Source organism: Bidens hawaiensis, unplaced genomic scaffold, assembly GCF_021521415.1.
Source record: "Bidens hawaiensis isolate Kalapana, Puna unplaced genomic scaffold, B.hawaiensis_p1.1 tig00008086_1, whole genome shotgun sequence".
NCBI classification, from domain to species: domain Eukaryota; kingdom Viridiplantae; phylum Streptophyta; class Magnoliopsida; order Asterales; family Asteraceae; genus Bidens; species Bidens hawaiensis.
In genome coordinates this window covers 192,501-212,008 of record NW_027491572.1, presented here as the reverse complement: position 1 = coordinate 212,008, position 19,508 = coordinate 192,501, and the positions used below count along the sequence as shown (strand labels likewise).

At 35.3% G+C, this 19,508-nt stretch overlaps 2 protein-coding genes and 2 non-coding genes across 4 annotated transcripts; 1 reads left to right on the top strand and 3 right to left on the bottom strand.

Annotated features, from left to right (window-relative positions):
- Positions 1 to 2,603: 2,603 nt before the first annotated feature.
- On the bottom strand, positions 2,604 to 4,846 carry LOC143636927 (heavy metal-associated isoprenylated plant protein 20-like). The gene is made up of 3 exons (XM_077104405.1): positions 4,735 to 4,846; positions 4,570 to 4,645; positions 2,604 to 2,935 (listed from the first exon to the last, which is right to left on the bottom strand). The coding sequence occupies exons 1-3, from the start codon at positions 4,807 to 4,809 to the stop codon at positions 2,643 to 2,645; spliced, it is 444 nt and encodes a 147-aa protein (XP_076960520.1). The 5' UTR covers positions 4,810 to 4,846; the 3' UTR covers positions 2,604 to 2,642.
- A 3,712-nt stretch (positions 4,847 to 8,558) lies between these two features.
- Positions 8,559 to 9,839, bottom strand: LOC143636926 (DNA replication complex GINS protein PSF3-like). Its single transcript, XM_077104404.1, has 6 exons — positions 9,776 to 9,839; positions 9,617 to 9,685; positions 9,433 to 9,533; positions 9,220 to 9,312; positions 8,977 to 9,116; positions 8,559 to 8,870 (listed from the first exon to the last, which is right to left on the bottom strand). Exons 1-6 carry the CDS (start codon positions 9,821 to 9,823, stop codon positions 8,749 to 8,751), a joined length of 573 nt encoding a protein of 190 aa, XP_076960519.1. The 5' UTR covers positions 9,824 to 9,839; the 3' UTR covers positions 8,559 to 8,748.
- A 6,647-nt stretch (positions 9,840 to 16,486) lies between these two features.
- TRNAT-UGU (transfer RNA threonine (anticodon UGU)) lies at positions 16,487 to 16,559 on the top strand. Its single transcript has one exon. It is a non-coding gene; the product is annotated as a tRNA-Thr (tRNA).
- A 1,294-nt stretch (positions 16,560 to 17,853) lies between these two features.
- TRNAS-GGA (transfer RNA serine (anticodon GGA)) lies at positions 17,854 to 17,940 on the bottom strand. The gene has a single exon. It is a non-coding gene; the product is annotated as a tRNA-Ser (tRNA).
- Between the last annotated feature and the right edge of the window lie 1,568 nt (positions 17,941 to 19,508).

The following is a 19,508-nucleotide window of genomic DNA, read 5'->3' as shown; positions in this document are numbered from 1 at the left end:
GAGCATGTGGCGCGAAGCCGTACGGGTTTATGAGGATTCCCAACCTTTAAGTTTGGCGCTTGGCCTGATGGGTTTATGAGGATTACCAACCTTAAGTATGGCGCGTAGCCATATGGGATATTATGAGGATTCCCAACCTTTAAGTATGGCGTGTAGCCATATGGGATATTATGAGGATTCACAACCTTTAAGTATGGCGCGTAGCCATATGGGATATTATGAGGATTCCCAACCTTAGGTACGGCGCGTAGCCATATAGGATATTACGAGGATTCCCAACCTTTAAGTATGGCGTGTAGCCATATGGGATATTATGAGGATCCCCAACCTTTAAGTATGGCGTGTAGCCATATAGGATATTATGAGGATTCCCAACATTTAAGTATGGCGCGTAGCCATATGGGATATTATGAGGATTCCCAACCTTTAAGTATGGCGCGTAGCCATATGGGATATTATGAGGATTCCCAACCTTTGAGTATGGCGCGTATGGGATATTATGAGGATTCCCAACCTTTGAGTATGGCGCGTAGCCATATGGGATATTATGAGGATTCCCAACCTTAAGTATGGCGCGTAGCCATATGGGATATTATGAGGATTCCCAACCTTTAAGTATGGCGCGTAGCCATATGGGATATTATGAGGATTCCCAACCTTTGAGTATGGCGCGTAGCCATATGGGATATTATGAGGATTCCCAACCTTAAGTATGGCGCTCGGCCTGATGCGCGCATGCACGGCGATGGAGTGGTGACTCGCGAGCGCGCGTGCGTGGCGGAGGTCTCTTGCGCAAAACCCACATGGTGGAGGTCTTTTGCGCGAAACCCACATGGTGGTTCCCGCGGCGGCACATGCATGGCTGCGGGGTGAGAATCCGCGGGCGCGCGTACATGGCGTCGGGAGTCTGGTAATTTTTGGATCTGCAATTTAAGAGCTAGATCTGCAATTTTAAACCTAAAATCCAGGTCTGTAATCTAGATCTAGATCTGTAAATCAGATCTAGATAGATCTGAAGCTCGGAGCAGATTTAAAATCATCACAGATCCGGAGACTTGATCATTCGAACCAGGCAGTTTCTTTTTGCACAGATCTGGAAGCCTCTTTTAGATCTATGGATCTTTTTGAGCTTTAATAGAACAAGCCTTGAAGCTTTTTTCTGTAAACTTCCAGATCTGGGTTTTTCCTGGGGGAGATCTGACAGCCGAGATGAAGACCGAAGGGTAGTTCGTTGCCGTCCCACGGATGGCGCCAATGTCGAAGCATGAAAAGAATCTGACCTGATCCATGACGATGTTTCCACGGATTTTCGAGATGAACGAACCACGTCTTGATCTTCTTCCACGGTTGCTTGAGACCTGCAATGGTTTTTCGGGGGTGTGGAGGTGACTGCTAAGAAATCCTGAGGATCTCTTGTTTACAGACACAAAAAAGTGGTGGTGGCTCTTATTGAGCATGACCCTTAATAAGGAGGTGGAGACCTCCTTATATAGAGAGCCTCATGGCCACCATCATGGTACCCTAATGGGCCTAGCCCAGTTAGGGTTACCTCCACAAAACCCCCTCAGCCCAATAACATTGTATTAGTCGATATAATAAAATAAGCCAAACATAATAAATTTAGGGTCGTAGAACCGGGTTTTAGTACCATACCCCTACAATTAACAAACGACTAAAAAGCATGGGTGTGAATCTTATTTATAGTACTACCGACAGTGTAGAGGCCGTCCTACACTAGTCCGCGAAAGCGACAAGAATTACCCACAACATCCGCCTACTCCTGTGAACCAGCCCCTAAATACAACACAATCTAAAGGACAGTCACACGCGGAAGGAATACGACACATAACGGCTGGTCCTACAGCAATCACAGTGCAGAAACTCTTCCAGAGGAAATGCAGTACACAAAGGACAGGAAGCGCACGACGAGCCTATCAGGAGATGCGAACATTGTACCCTCAGGTGACAACCGTCTTACCTGCTAGTTGTCGCGACCAATCAGAGACCACATGCGTGCTCACCCACAGGGAATAGAAGGTTTGATTGACGCTGACAGCATGGCCAAATCTTCTCTACCTCTCCGGCTACAAAAGGATGCTGAACCAATGGTAATGGCATCAAGATTCTCCACTATTAGTCTCAATACTCAATACTGATTCTCACGCTAGATTTTGGTTTTTGAGAAGAACCTCCCATTCGCTTTCTTGTAAGCTCCTTACGGTGTTCTGTTTTGCTAACAAGTTGGTGGTAACCTTAAGTCATCTGACTATAGATCCCTACCCGGATGAAATGCTAATTTGATCATACCAAGTTCGCTTAGTGTTTCTTCAGATAGATTACCCGAGAACTAATTTATCGGAAAGCATTCCCATAGACAGTGGTCCATCGTTGATAGTCTCCAGTACTCTTTTGAGTTATTATTTTAATTTTTCATTTTTATTTTTTATTTTTGGTTTTTAAGAGCATGCACACTACCTAGCTAAAAGCATAATTATACGTACATCAATATTATACATCAAGATCTCAAACCACTAATGACTAAACCAAGACATAATTACTACAAAATAGCTAGACAAGTACATCATCAAAATTATATAGGAAGCAAGACCGTTCCACCTCAAAATTTATTATGTTGGCACCATTCACATAACCGAACACGCGTTTGGATTTTCGTCACTGAAAATAGCATCGAACCTCTCGGTGGGAGAATTGGGAGTATGAAACGCTTGAGGGACGTTCTTAACATAGCCCGAAGGGGCTTTTTTGTCATAGGCTTGAGGAGCATAAGGGTATGAGGCAAGATTATAGGGTACGTATGGCCACATTTCGGCTTTCTTTCCCGTATTTTGGACTTTCTTTAACACCTTTTTTGGCTCCACGTAACCCTTCACTGTTACTCGGCTTTGTTTCCGGTTTACTTCTACCGATTTCACGCCTACATAAGATGTAAACGAACAAATGGTTATTGTAGAGAAACTAAACTACTGATGACAGCATAAAACGTCAATAACTATCATATTATTCACACTAAAGATATAATAATAACTAAGAGTACAACTTAAAAGATAAATAATATAAATAAATGATAATAGCTAGATAAAAAGGACTATGTTAACATAATAATTGTGAGAGTGGTGTGATGGTTTGTGCAACATGTAATGTTTTGTGATAGATTTGATTACAATATGAATAAGTTAAAGATATATGTTGCAAATTATAAAGAGACGTTTAAAATAAGATAAAACAAAATAATTTGAAAATTAATTAAAATATTATATTTGCAAATTATAAAGAGACGTTTAAAATAAGATAAAACAAAATAATTTGATAATTAATTAAAATATTATATTTGAGTCATTACACTTGGCAAGTAAGATTTAAATATATATGATGATAGTTACATAATTATTATGAAATAAGTGGTGAAAGAGACATGGGCATTCCTATGCGACAGGAAATAAATGATTGATTGCGAATAAAATTTAAAATTTCTAAAATATTTGTTTTATGGCGTTAATCAAATGTCACCGATATGATTCGCCTGAAACTTAACATATGCGGTTTGGTAAATGGTTATCGTTTCTAGAGTTTAAAAAAAAAAAAAAATCGTTTTTGGTGATTCAATAATTCAAAACCAGCTTTTATGTGTTCGTTTTGACTTATCGGTTATCAATAAGGAGTTTACGGATCTATTTTTGTTGGTTACCCGGGGTAACTCAATGATAAAATGCGACCCCATACGTTCTCGATCGCAAACTACGTTAGGTAGCTACCACCATCTCCTGTTTTAAGAAAACCCACCAATTAAAGGTTATTATGAGTATATAAAACTAGGGTTTATTATAAAACTTTTACCCTAATTTGAAGAGATGATTTGATTGGTTTATTGAATGTTTTCTCTTGTCGTCGTCGTGTCGTCACAGTTGTAGCTTATACCGTCATAGTCCTAGCTAGATCAAGTTACCATAGCTTGGTCGTCGTGCCTTATGTCGCCACCACTATGGCTTTATATATGTCGCCATTGTTTACCATCATGGATTTTTCTTAGTATTCAAGTTTTATAGTTTTCCTCAATTATTATGATTTTTTTAATTTTGTATGTTTTTTCTTATATTCTCCTTTTTATCATGTCCAGTTTAAGCGTTTGGTTTCCTGAAGGCTTCGACTGCAAGAGAGTATTAGATAGAATATATATTTTATTGTAATACTTTTCCCCTAATTACTAGGATATATGATTTGATTAGGTTTCTGTATCATTGTTACAGTTCCATACTTCCATCCAAAAAAGTTGCGCCCAAAATGCATTAGCAATATATTAGGCGTGCCATTTTTTATACACCAATATCTCTCACGTGGACAGAATAAAAGTAACAACTTGGGATATATATTAGCCTAAGATGTGCTCATGATTCACAGTTTAAAAGAACTAGTGATGGAATGGCAAGCCTATTGGTTGATTAATGATTATGATAATCTTGTGTAATTTGCATGGTTTTACTATTAACTCAATTATCAGGCTTAAACATGTCACAACACTTATATATTGGAAGATAAATTAATAAAGATGACCTTTTAAAGAAGAAGCAGCATTCTTGACCCTCCTTTCACAGCCATCACAGTCCATCTTCACCTTGATCTCAACTGTCTACAACACCCAAAATCTCAACTTCAACAAATCTTGAAATTACTCAAAGAAACCAATATATAAAATTAAGATGAAATCGGTCACGATACCTGCATCGTTTTTCGTTTGCCTTTTCTTGTGCTGGTCACAGAAAATAAGTCTGAGATATGATCCAAATATCCCATGTTTGATTTGATTATGTATGCTGTGTGTGTTTCTGTGAGTAAGAAGGGTTTTAGGCAGGATTGAAGGAGAGTGTGATTTGGTATTTATAGGAAATAAAAAGATGAAAAAGAAAGGGTTGTCAGCATTCATCAAGATGTGATAATTAAAATTTTAAAGCAACCCTATTTTATTTCTAGATTTCCTTGATCACATGAAGTGCATTCTCGGGTTGGTGGCCCAGTAGCAGAGACAAATTCTTTTAAACGTCCAAAAATTTTTGGTTCATGTTCTAGGAAGTACAAGAAATTTGTCTTTAACAAAAAAACATGAAGTGCTTCCCATACCAACATTTATTGTTCGAGAATAGATAACAACATTTACAAATAGAATATTCCATATAATAAAAGATTCGGTGTTGAAACTTTATCTATGATAATTAAAACTGAAATCGTTTTCTTTTGACAGTGATCTCAAAAAGAAAATACCAAGCAAAATAACCGTTTACATGCTACAGTTGGAAGATATAAAAATATGTTATGTGGTTCTTGATGTTATCTATCTAAAAAAATTTTATACGGCTTTTCATTACAATAGAGAGACGGGTAAACTAGCAACATATAATTGTAGCCTCCTTTTAAATGGCAAAACCGACCCTGAAAATAAAACTATGGTTCGTCGTCGTCGATAAGACAACTCGTTAAACTCTTTTTAGGAACGTATTAAATTCAGAGACAAAAAATTGCTCGAACCCCGGCCTTTATGGCTTTTTTCATAACTATTTTAAATGCTTGATTAGAATATAACAAATTTTTGAGCTATTTATGTTCTTATTGCTCGAACCCCGGCCTTTATGGCTTTTTTCATAACTATTTTAAATGCTTGATTAGAATATAAGTCAGCATTAATAACAAAAAATTTAAAAAATAAAAACCAAAAAGTATGATTTAAAAAAATATAAGGGCACGGGCCAATCAGTGGTCAAATGATGAGAGAGCAAAACAAAGCCAAAAAATTTATGTATAGCTACCAACTTTGGGAATTTTATTTATTTATTTTTAAACCAATATCAATCATTGAAGCCAATGAGGATATTCTGTAATTCCGTGTTAATTTTCTCTTATGGGTTTTTGTTTCTTTCTCTTTGTTTAGCTAGCTTATGCAAATCAATAATTACACCCATTATTTTGTAATCACTTATACGAGTCGTATAAGGCCATTAGCTATTTGACTCGTAGATAGTTTTCGTACACAACACAAGTTTGCAGAGGCGTCATGCCTAACGTTAACTAAGTGGCTATACGAGTCGTATAAGGCTACACGATTCCTTTTCTAATACGAGTCGCATGGGTGCATAGTTTTGCATGCCATTCAAGATTCTCCTCGATGGCACGATACATGATTCTGCCGATTATTTGATACGATACAAGATTCCGTCAATTGTTTGGCATGATACAAGATTTCACCAATTATTTAAAACTATACAAGATTCCGTCAACTATTTGTCACGATACAAGATAACTTCGCTAATTATTTGACATGACACAAGATTCCACCAAAACTATTATGTTTAAGCCTATAAGTTACTTCATTATATTCATTGTATTCTCATTTCCTATGGTTTTATACGGCTGATTTGAAGTTTAAACCGTAAACCAACTGCTCGCAATGGTTTGAGAATTTTAAAATCGAACGATAATATATTGAAGGATCAAAACCACCGTGAAACCAAACTCGTAAATTGTTTAGATGGTTTCACAGTTTTAAACCAAACTACAAACACTAGGCCTAGATAAAATGGGTTTTCAAAGGTTTAGAGGAGTGAAAGTATTACATTGGGGCGTAGTATGAATATTGAAAGAAGATGCATAAAAAATAGTGAAGATTTAAAAAAAAGATTGTATGATTTGAGTGAAAATAAGTTGGTAGTGACTTAGAACTATTAAATGATTAATATCCATTATTGATATTGGTTTTCATCTTTTAGTTCTTGGAGGTGACATGCAAATTTAGCATTAGCTTCTCTATTTTGTTTTATGTTTTGGAATTTGCCAAACAATGATAGAATGACAAATATAATTATACTTAATGCCACGTCGTAAATTTAGGATGCCACGTAGTATTTAAACACTTATACGCAAATAAATAAACAAATAAATAATGATTGTTGTCGTTGTATACAACTTCAATGATTTATATTTTAAACTAGTGTTTCCATCCGACGCATTGCACCGGGGCGGGTCACTAAAACCCATACGGTGGTAAAACTCAAACATTCGGTCGGTTTTAGTTCGTTTGTTACGGTACCCAAAACTAAAACATAACAGACACGAAAACCAGGGTGTTGGTAAAACCAAAGCATAGTAGGTCCCGGGCATTGCAATGGTGAGTCGATGAAAATAAATGTTTAATTATCAAATTAGAAAAAAAACTTACATTCGTTACGATACTGGAACTAAAACAAAAGGATGAACATAAACAAAATATAAAATTTGAGATGGATTAATGAGGTGGCGTGGTTAGGTAAAACTTGGATGTTGAGAAGCCCAAGCATTGACGGTCCCGGATTGAGGTGGTGAATCTACGCGAATTTGGTCGGATTCCGTCATGTTTGTTACGTTATCGAAACTAAAAAAAAACCAAAATTAGGGACTAATTTGGTGCCGCAAAGTGGCCCAATAGGGCACTTGCGGCACCAAACTTTCTTTTTATTATATAGTAATAATAATATTATTATTATTATTATTATTATGCTCAACAATTGAATCAAGTTGTTAGCTGCCGATGGGGGTGTACAAAACCAGTTTTAAACCCGAACCAACCGGTTCGGTCAACAGCTGGTCAAACCGGTTCGGTTTTTAAACCGGTTTAGAAGCAAGATAGGCCGGCCTGGTCACGCCGGTTCGGTCCGATTTATAAACCGGTTTAACCGGTTTCCTCAAACCGGTTCGGTTTTGAAACCGGTTTGGTAGATCTTAAGAAGAACCGGTCCTGAAACTGGCGGTTTGGGTTGGTTTGAGAACAAGTTTGGGTGAAACCGGTTTTTTTACACCTCTAGCTGCCAATGACAAACATATTGAATTAGTCAAAAAATATTCACAGGCATGAGACACATACATTATTAAGTGATATGATCTTTACACTTGGTAATTGAAATAATCTAATCCCAATGCATGACTTTTACTAACCCAACTGGCATACTAATCCCAACGCGTAATTACCTGAAACATACCCTGCAGTATTGGATCAGACACATAACACGATTGTAAAATCGGATATGAGACTGAGCCACTGAGATTACAAATTTACGCTTCATTGTCACCCCCGATGTTTGTATTATGTTATATTGTTTTGGAGAAACAAGTATTAACTAGTATAATTTTACTTTAAATCTGTATAAGGTGTTTATTTCAAATTATAATACTTTATAGAAAAATATTTATGACTTGCAAAAGTGACATGAAACTTAAATATGGGGTGTCAAATTATCGTGCGCGTTAAAAATAGTTGGTGATTAACTAGTTTAGTTTTTGCATATATGTTCATTTATGAAATAAACTAGTCAAAATAATAAAACATGCATACATGTCTGCAAGTTGTTGAGAAACAGATTCAAAATAAAATTTTGGGTTAAGATACTAAAAGAGTATATCGAATACCCGATGGGATGCCAGCATACCCGTTAATAGTAAGTAATGGATATGCGACCTAGTAATAGACATAATTTTATAATCAGATATGGAATTAAAATGATCAAAACCCGTCCCATAAATGTTCTATTGGCAAGCTAACGATACGAAAGACCAGAGATCAACCAACTCATAACACGAATCCACTATTGTGTACAAAGTTGAGCATATGTAAGCTTTCTTACCACACAAACATGACGTATAAGTCTCATATATTCAGATATAAGCTCGTACACAACACGAGCAGTGGCTAATCAGCAGAGCTCGGTTCACCTACTGGGAAGTTACTTCCATCGATTTCCTCTTTCTACCAAGAACAGAAGCTTTTTGAAACCTAGGCCCACCCATTCGCCAAGTCCTGAATGCTGCAGTTGATGACTTTGCAGCTTCATACACTTCAAAATAAAAAAAAAAGTGTGCAAGATGTCAACTTTCAAGTCATTCATATTCATTATGTTTAGAAATAAAAAAGCAAAAATAAATGAGTCATTCAAATCTCACATTTTGTTTCTTCTTTCGTTAATAACGAAAAAAACTTAGGAGCCAGTGCAGATGCTGATGTATGCGCCTTGATCAAAACTTCCTTATACCTTGTCTGGAAAGCAACCAAGAGTAAAGATCCAATAGTTTTGTCACCGATCCTGATCCGTTTAGCAATAAACAAAATCATAAAAGGGAAATCTTGCAGCAACGATAATATAAAGAAAAACAAATATTTAGATGATAGCAAGAGTTGATGCTTACAATTGCACTATCTTGCATCCTAACTGATAAAAATATGAACATCGAGATCTTAAGTCCACGTGTGCACCATCAGCCCCAATCTCTTCTCGAGTTCTGACATCATAACAAGATACATCAAGATGAACTGATGATGATGATGATAATAATACGAAAGGAATTAATATTGTTTTTATTTAAAAATAAACATTAATCAAGAAAAGTTGGGCTTATGACTTCTTATTGAAACAGTGAGGAATGCTGACAGATACTGCCTGTCTAAGTTGCAATTCACTAGCAAGCCAGAATGGTAATTCCACCTTTGACCTCGGTTCTACCTGTTTTAACAATAATATTAGCATTAAAAAACTGTTATTGCTATCGACATATTAAATTGAAGACTTTTAAGTACTAAGTTTACCCTGTTTGCGTCACTGGATTCAAACAAACCAACTCCATTTACCGCTTCTAAAAACACCGCAGGAACAAACTATAAAAAAATAAGCACCAATTTAAACTTACTAACTTTTTTCAAAAAGCAATTTGAATGCAGAATTGAATAAAAGAAAGAAGTTTTAACCTCTTCTTCTGCAAGAATGTCATCAATATCATAATACCGAGCCATCATCAAAGCAAAGAGCCTGTTGTATTACTTGTTTGTCACAACTCACTAACCAAGGCTGTATCAAGAACCAGACTGGTCTGCAAATCAAAAGCCTAATTGTTAATTACTCCATTACATAAGCTAATTGGATTTGCAAACGCAATTTTGTACATGCTAATTGAGTCCGCAAATGTACACTTTGAGTCAAAGTTCTATCTGTTCATACGTTAACTCCAAATCTTAATACTTTAGCAACAGATGTTTCAGAAACACAATACATACTAGGGGTGTTCAAAACCGGATATCCGGTCCTTTCGAATAGTGGATTTCACTATCCGAATCCGAATCCGAAATTTCGGATATCCTAATAGTGATTCGGATATCCGAAAGAAAACCTGGAAAAAAGACAGCTTTAAAATTAGACTAACAAGTCACAAAACAACCAAAATCATCCAATCCAACAACCTGTTTTAAAGTGAACTTACAAATCCAACAACTTAAACACAATTGGTTCTTCAATCTAACAACCTAAACGCAAAATTTTCAAACTTCATATACCTTATCAAGGTAGATTTGGCGCCAGAGGACGAGGGTGGTGACGGCCGACGGTGACAGATAGTCAAATAGTGCAGGCGGACGGTGGCGGAGGTGGAAATTAGGGTTAGATAGAGTAAGGACTAAGTAGTAAGCATGGTGTTTTAAGTTGTATATATATTAATATTAAAATTAAAACTTTGCATAGTTCGGATATCCGATCTATCCGAAAATTCCTAAAAACGTTATCCGAATTCGAATTTTCGGATATCCGACGTTTGGATATCCGAAATTTCGGATAGTTCGGATACGGATTATCGGATAATTCGGATTCGGTTTCGGATTCGAATACTTTTGAACACCCCTAATACATATATGATAGTTTACCGAGGCCCACTATGAGGCACGGCCGGGTGGTCAAACAACCCTGGCCCGACACCCCGATAGGGCCGGATTTTTTTTAAATTATATATATATATATATATATATATATATATATATATATTTAAAAAATATGTATTTTTTTAATGTTTAAACCTAATTACTCAACTAACTTAAGGCCCAAATTTTTTTTCGCCTTCAACCCAAAAAAAGTTGACGATTCTCGGAGACGGCCCTGCAGTTTACAGTATCTAGGGATGCAAGCGAGCCGAGCCGCTCACGAGCTACTCGAGATCAGATCATTAAAAAAGCTCAAAAATATCCGAGCCTTATCAAGCTCGAGCCGAGCCAAACCTCAAATAAATCTCTACTAGTTCTCAAGTCGAAGCTCCAGCCATGTACGAGAAGATCGTTTAGGCCTGTCAAGTCTTAACGAGCCTTGTGTATAATTAAGTTTAAACTCTACATTGCACAAGCGAGCTCGAGCCGAGCTTTGGCTCGTTTAAGATACTGCACTTAAGTTCAAGTCAAGCGCAGGCTCGTTTAAGTTTTTTCTCAAAATAAAAAATATTTTAAAATGTATAGAAACTAATTAATAAATAATAGCCTAACCAAGCTCGAAACGAGACAATATGTGATATGTATATAACAGATCTAAGATACTGATACGATTGTATCAGACTGAAGCAATACATAATGCAGAGTAAATGACAAATCAAAACCCTAACCCTAATTAATAATAATCAATTTGGGCGAAGGAGTTCAAGAAAGCAATACCTTGGCAGAATCGAAGTTATTGCCGGTTGTGTGGATGCAGTGAAGAAGAGTGTGAGCCTGAATTTGTTGGAGAATAATAATAATGAGAGAGATTTGAGTTTTTGGAGAGGCGCCAAGTTAGGTTCCGTATTTTCATCTGAAAAACAACATTTTGTTAAGCGGGAGTTTAAAATGAATTGATTATTACGATTCGTTAAGAACGAGAAAATTTGGTTTTCATGGTTGTGGTTTGATCAAATAGTAGGCTAGTTACCCGTGTTATATACGGGTGGAAAATATTAAAAATAATGTCATATGTATGTATATACTGTATATTTTAATGAATTGTAAATTTGTTATTTTTAATAAGGTTATATGAATTGTGAAATGGTATTTTAATAAAAATATGGAAAGTGTTTTAATGGAAAATATGTTAAGGACCAGTAAAAAATATCGGGGTTTTATTTTAAGCATGAATTTTGACATAATTAAAAGATTTTAATATAATCTTAAATTCAAATTCGAATCACATTATGTAACAATTAATTGTTATTTAACTGAAATTTGATTAAAATATGAAAAGTATTTTGAGATTCAAAAACTTTTAATGCGAGATTTTGAACATCTAGATGTTACTGGTTTTTGTGTTAAATAATATTAAATCATAATTATGCTATTATATGCATAATTATGCTTAAATTTAGCACCAATTAATTATAATGAATAATTATTATTAGAGTTAGGAAAAGAAAAAAATAATTGTTGACATATACGATATACCAATTTGCTGTTCATTTTCTAATAATTGTATAACACGAGGCATCGAGAATACCATTTGCAGTAGCTCTTGGATGAAGTTCTAAGTAATCATTTGTTATCACGTTCACTTAAAATATATATAATCAATTGTTTTCGACGAACACGCAATTCAGCCCAGTAGTTCAACCAATCTATTTGCAAAACATACATCTTTATCATATTTTGTTAACAAAACGTTAAAAGACGACACTTTATGATGTTGAATTTGAAGGTTTTGATACCTGAGAGACGGGAGATTATCTTTATAATTTGATAATAGTTATTAATCCCTGAGAGAAATTGATTGATGGCAAGTTGGAGAGCGATGCATGAAAGAGTTGAATGTGGATTAGGGTTTCTTAACAATATGGTTTAAATAAGAGGAATCAAGTGAGTTGGCAATTATTAATTGGAAGGTGGTGACATGGCATCTAGTTGGCATCTAGGTGGAGGCCCTGGAATGATGCCATGTAGACAACTTATCTTGTTTAATATATTAGTAAGATGTGATATATAATGTAGATGAGCTTTTTGATGCTCGTGTACATCTATTTTAAAGTTAAGGTGAGAGCTTGAGCCGAGTTTTGGCTCTTTAAATTAATTAATAAATTATTGCCGAGCTCGAAACGAGAAAATATGTGATATGTATATAACAGATCTAAGATACTAATATGATTGTATCAGACTGAAGCAATACATAATGCAGAGTAAATGACAAATCAAAACCCTAACCCTAATTAATAATAATCAAAACTTCGTAAAAAATTTGAGAAATATCGGTACCGTACCGCCACCGAAAACTCAAAACTTGGTACCGATTCGGTACCGAATTCAGTACAGGTACTGGTACCAATCGGTACCCGTACTGAAAACGCTCATCCATACAACTAATCCCGCCAACTTTGGTCGTTAAACTCATCAGCATGTCCTTTACATGAGGGTCAATTTTGTCAGTTTTTTCTCCAAATAATCCCTAGTCCTAATTCCCAACTCGTCTTTCTTTCCTTCGTGTTCCGCAAACCCTACACAAACAAATGAGGATTGTGATTCATCTCTTGTGGCTTCGATCATGAAACATTTGGTAGATAAACGGGCCAAACGAATACACAACTAATTGAGGACAAAACTAACGGACAAAAACCACAAATTTAATGGGTTTAACGAACTACAAAAATTTAAAACTGTTTGACTAGAACCACATATTTAGTTAAAATACAAAGATGAAAACTACATATATCTCTTGTTAAAAAAAAAGAAAAATATAGACTGCTTACTATATTTGAGTAGGAAATCATAATGTATTATTACTAGTGACTCACTGCGGTGTAAAGGAGCGTAGCCGCTCACGAGTTAATCGAGATCGACTTACAAAAACAGCTTGAATATAACCGAGAGCATTACTTTTTTCGTTGTCACAATTACCTAAACAAGCCTCATTGTAACTTATAGTTTTTATAGGTGATAATGTGAGTTAACGTTACTTTTATCTTATCCCGTAAATATAAGTTATCATTGATTACGTGGTTCAACTTGAAAAGAATATAAAAAATAAAAAGAAAATGGGTCGTGATTTAAGAGATGCTCTGCCACTAAAAAAACCGGCTTGGTGAGAAGTATCAAGATTTCGCCGTTTTGTAAATGAACACACAACTTTTGGTGCTTGTGCGTGTTCACAAGTTATTGTATAGATTTCTTATTTTAAAGATAATTTTTATAAAGTGCAAGGAGTATAATTTTAAACAACAAATTTAATCATTTATTCGTCATATGAAGAGCAAGGAACTAAATTTCTAAAATCATTCTAATGTTCATGTGCAACAGCCAACAAGTACCAAAAGCCTATCCTGCTCCAATATTCTGAAAGCCTTCAAGCCCAAAATTATCAACCCATTAATCAGTATGGCATATCCACAGCCCAATAACCCATTTTTCATTTTCACACTTTTAAAGCATTAACATGGGTTTAAGAAGATTTAACCCAAAATGTTATGCCATTGTTGTAGGCTCGTAGCTTGGGTCACCGAAAACAAATAACTAGAGGTGCACAAACTGGGTAGGAATCGATTTCGGGTATGGTCAACAAAAGTCAAAATTAGGTCAGGTAGGAACCTGTTCCGTATATAGTCGGGTATTTGACCTGTTGGGTTTAAGTGGTGATCAGTCAAAATTTTATTTATTAAACCCGGTTAAATAAATGTGACAAATAATAATTAATCTTGTTAATTAATAAATGCGCAGCGGAATAAAACGAATAATCAGCATCGAAACTGACCCGACAGGATCCGGTTACAAAGCTATACGAGCACAGTAAAATATATACAATATATTAATGACTACCGATGAGATAAATATATACACCTCAGTTAATGAATAACCGGTTGAGACACCAAGGTTCAACGAACGGTGCTAGGTGACGAACCAAACACGGTGACGGTTGGCGGTGATGGCACGTTGGCGGCAGAGTGGCGCGAACACGGCAGTAGCTCTAGATCAGAGGTGGCAGCAACAGCACGACAGCGATAACGGTGCGTGATTTGCTGTAGCGGTGGTCGGTAACGATCTCGGCAGTTGCGGCTGGACTTTTTCTTTCGGCAGATTAGTTCTGAAAACAAATCATGTTTCACGATTTGTATTTATACCTCCAGCAGTCTTGGAGTAATCTCCAAGTCAAACATTAGGTTATTATTATTTTAAGATTATATTATAATCTTATTATTTATAATAAATCCTAACCGGGTCCAAAGTCCAACTCGTTCCAACTCTCGTTTAAAGCCCGAACCAATATATTTAATCAGTAAATGAACTTTATTATTTACAACTATTATAAATAATAATTCCGTGTAATTAGATTTGTCATTTACCGGTTAAACAATTTAAGCGGATTTTAGTTCGTTGCTCAAGGTGTAACTCTCACTGGTCGTAACTCGGTCAGTCGCGTTAAATTAACCAAACCGATCCACTATTTCCAACAGTCTCCCACTTGGACGGCTTTCGGTTAAGTTCCTTAACGCAGACAACCAGCGGTGCTCTAGCTACACATGGCTGCCCCAAACAAGTTATGACACTTTAAAGTCATTAACAAAAATATCTTGGAATACACTATTGCAAGACAAGGAGCTTATGGTAATCGTAGTCATCTATCATTTCCGTATAAGACATCAATTGAACATTGAGACATGGATCAGATTCAATTTCATATGGCGTTCAATCATTATAGTTCTCGATCTAGAATCAAAGTGGTCCAATCAAACACACAGTAAGTTTGGGTGAGGCCTCACACTTCACCAGTTTGAATCAACGAGGGCGCCAAGATGTCTAACTGTTACATATCATGTAAGAGTACAGAATCCCATCTTGATTACATACAAATCCCACTGAACTTTAGATCATTCCCAACCAATGCCTTTATAGCTGGCAGATACGCGACAGTGATTGACACTGATCAAAGAATAACCTTTAGTAAACGAAAGTTCTAATATGTATCTCAGGTCTGAAGATACTAAATGAGTATACCAGTATCAAAACATCTTATGACTAAGATCCATGAAGATTATTTGATGCGAGTTACATCCAACGTCATTCATAATGAGATCTGTGAGTTTGGAAGTCAACTCCGTGAGTCTAAAGTCAGAATAGTCTTAATTCAGAGTCGTTCCCACGAGTCTGACCGACTACGGATAATTTAGAATACAATATTCATGGATTAAACGTATTAAAATCGAACACAGTTATATTATTCAACATTTGCATTTAACCATTAAATCAAAAGAGAACTCAGAAGTATAACTGTTTAAATGTTTATACATCCAAATATTAAATCAAAACAAACTACTAGCTAATCTAAGACAGATAGCATCTCTGAGATGATCATGCTTGTCCTGAGTCATCGGTTTAGTGAACGAGTCAGCTAGGTTTTGATCTGTGTCTACTTTGCTTATTATGATGTCTCGTTGTTCCAGTATATCCCGAATACTAGAACGATCGATTTTTTTTTTAGAATCTTTAATCGTGATAAAAAAAATTCTATATCGCTAAATTAATCGTTATGTTCTATAATATTTACTATAATATAATATTTAACAATTATTTTTTATTCTATATTATATTCTTTAATATATTCTAATTATATGGATGGAAGAGCCAAGAATTCAAATAGTTAATAGCAAAGATTCTTAGAGTTTGTTGAATTCCTATGCATGTTGAATTTATGTTATGTGAGCCTGCTTAGCTCAGAGGTTAGAGCATCGCATTTGTAATGCGATGGTCATCGGTTCGATTCCGATAGTCGGTTTTTCGCTATTTGTTTTATTCGATGTTTTACATGATTGATAATGCATCTTTGCAATCAAAGAATATTGAAAAAATAAATAAAATAAAGTGTCTTCCTCTTTTCGCAAAAGCCATTGATTTCTTATGTTATTATGTTATAGGAATATCCAACTATCTCACGAAAAGAGTCATTTTCTTTTGCTATATATAGAATAGAAAGATCTTTATATTTATCTAACTCATCTCATTATTCTTAATACTTCAGTAAATTTGGCTTTATCTTTATTTAGAATTTAGTTCCTTTTTAGTTTAGTTTTATTCTGTAAAATGAAATTTCATCAATAAGAATTAATAATTAAATATAAATAAGAAGAAGGAGTCTTTATGTCGCGTTACCGAGGTCCTCGTTTAAAAAAAATACGTCGCCTGGGGGCTTTACCGGGGCTAACTAATAAAAGGCCCAGAGCTGGAAGTGATCTTAGAAACCAATCGCGTTCCGGGAAAAAATCTCAATATCGTATTCGCCTAGAAGAAAAACAAAAATTACGTTTTCATTATGGTCTTACAGAACGACAATTACTTAAATACGTTCGTATCGCCGGAAAGGCAAATGGGTCAACAGGTCAGGTTTTACTACAATTACTTGAAATGCGCCTGGATAACATCCTTTTTCGGTTGGGTATGGCTCCGACTATTCCGGGAGCTCGCCAATTAGTTAACCATAGACATATTTTAGTCAACGGTCGTATAGTAGATATACCAAGTTATCGCTGCAAACCCCGAGATACTATTGCGGCGAGGGATGAACAAAAATCTAGAGCTCTAATTCAAAATTCTCTCGACTCATCCCCTCCTCAGGAATTGCCAAACCATTTGACTCTTCAACCATTCCAATATAAAGGATTAGTCAATCAAATAATAGATAATAAATGGGTCGGCTTGAAAATAAATGAATTGCTAGTTGTAGAATATTATTCTCGTCAGACTTAAACCTAAAAAAAAAAAAGAAAATAAAAATGAATAAGAATAAGGGTTCGACCCATTTTGCTCCCTTTCGGCGAAGTAAATTTACCTAAGGTTAAGATAAATAAGGGTTTGATCCGGATTTTTCTTCCATTTAGGTGTCATAGACCGAGAGGGATATTTTCATTCCTTGTCTACTCTTTTCTTTAACAGTATTTTCCGTACCACAGCCATTAGAAATAGAGAATCTATTAGATAATCCATATCAAAGAAAGGTCTAACTGTTGGAATAGTTGTATCCATTGATATTTGATCTATTGTGGTTAGTAAGATCGGTAAATTAGGTGAAGGTAAGGAAAGAGAGGGATTCGAACCCTCGGTAAGCAAAAGCCTACATAGCAGTTCCAATGCTACACTTTCAACCACTCAGCCATCTCTCCTACATAATGATTATGACCACAAAACCGAAAATAGAGTGAATAATGAATCATTCATATTAGATTATTGGGTAGGTACAACCAATCAATTCTAACTAGAATCTAACTAGAAAGCGATCAAAATAGAAAATTTTTCATCATAATAAAAGCAGGATCTTTCCTTCTAGGCTGGGGGGATAAAGAGAAAATTGTTTTCTTACAAAAACTAAAAAAAAAATTCTATTTCTATTCATGTTTGCAAAAACAATGTTTTCTTCTTTTTCTGATTATCTATTTATACTATACCGACCGGATTAAATCAAGAAATTAGAAATTATAATGAATTGACTGAGCGAGGGGTCTATATTTTATGGTTAATGGATATCTTTAGATCATGATTCTATCTATTTAGACTATGATTCCATATCAGAAGAATTCTCAAATTGCTTTATAGGCCAGTTTTAGAGTTATCAAAAAAACCCTTATCCTATCTATCTATTCTATTAAAAATAGAAATAGATAAAGAATTTTTTTATAGTTGATTGTATAGTGTATACACGTAAATATACAACACAAAAAAATGGGCGGTTATTCTATTTTCATCATACAATGATTCTTTTTCTTCTTTGTATCATAATTCAACCAACTGAGGTTATTCTAAGCTGTAACTTCAGTCAAATAAGAATAGTTTCTTTCATTGGTAGACTATTCCAGTAAAGTAAGATGGAATCGAATCCGGTTCCCATATTGATTTCTTAGTTCTTATCAATTCTTTTTTTGAATATTGAATTTTTTAAGATCGAATAGACTGACCATTTTTTTTCTTTTTTTCACGAGAATGAATATGTTTTTATGTTATTTCGTACTGTAGAATTCTTTTCCTTGGGGGATCATTTTCCCGCGAGAAGTAATGAGAACAATGATAGAATGGATTGCTACCTATGTCTAGATCGCGGATAAATGGAAATTTTATTGATAAAACCTTTTCAATTGTAGCCAATATCTTATTACGAATAATTCCGACAACTTCAGGAGAAAAAGAGGCATTTACCTATTACAGAGATGGTGCGATTTGATTTTTTTTATTACTCTCAGTCTTATGAGAAAAGAAATACACACGATTCGTGATAGGTAAAAAAAGAAAATAAAAAAATCTACGCTTGTTGAAGGTAAAGTTTGGAAATAGAACAATTCCTTCTGTCGTGTATCCTCGATTAATGCAGCCTCAGATGCTATGTTTCAATTCTCGATTCTAGTATTGAGCGAAAGGTTATACCTATGGTTCGGTATTACAGGTCAATCCTAGTCCACTAATACCAATAGGCAGCAGAGGGGAAGAAGCACTACACCTAGGAATCAACAACACTAAAACTTTGTTATAAATTATCCCTTTCTTTAGCAGGCTTGGGACTAAAAGAATGGTTGGGACAACAAACATCCATCTCGTTTGTATTTTGGATACCCGTATAACCATCGAAGGCTGTTGAAGTGACTTATTTCTGGAATTTGGGAAGCGTTGAGAACAAAGAAATTGTTGGAGTTATCATTTCTCTCTAGTACCAATACGTTTGATATTAAGAAAATATCTCTTG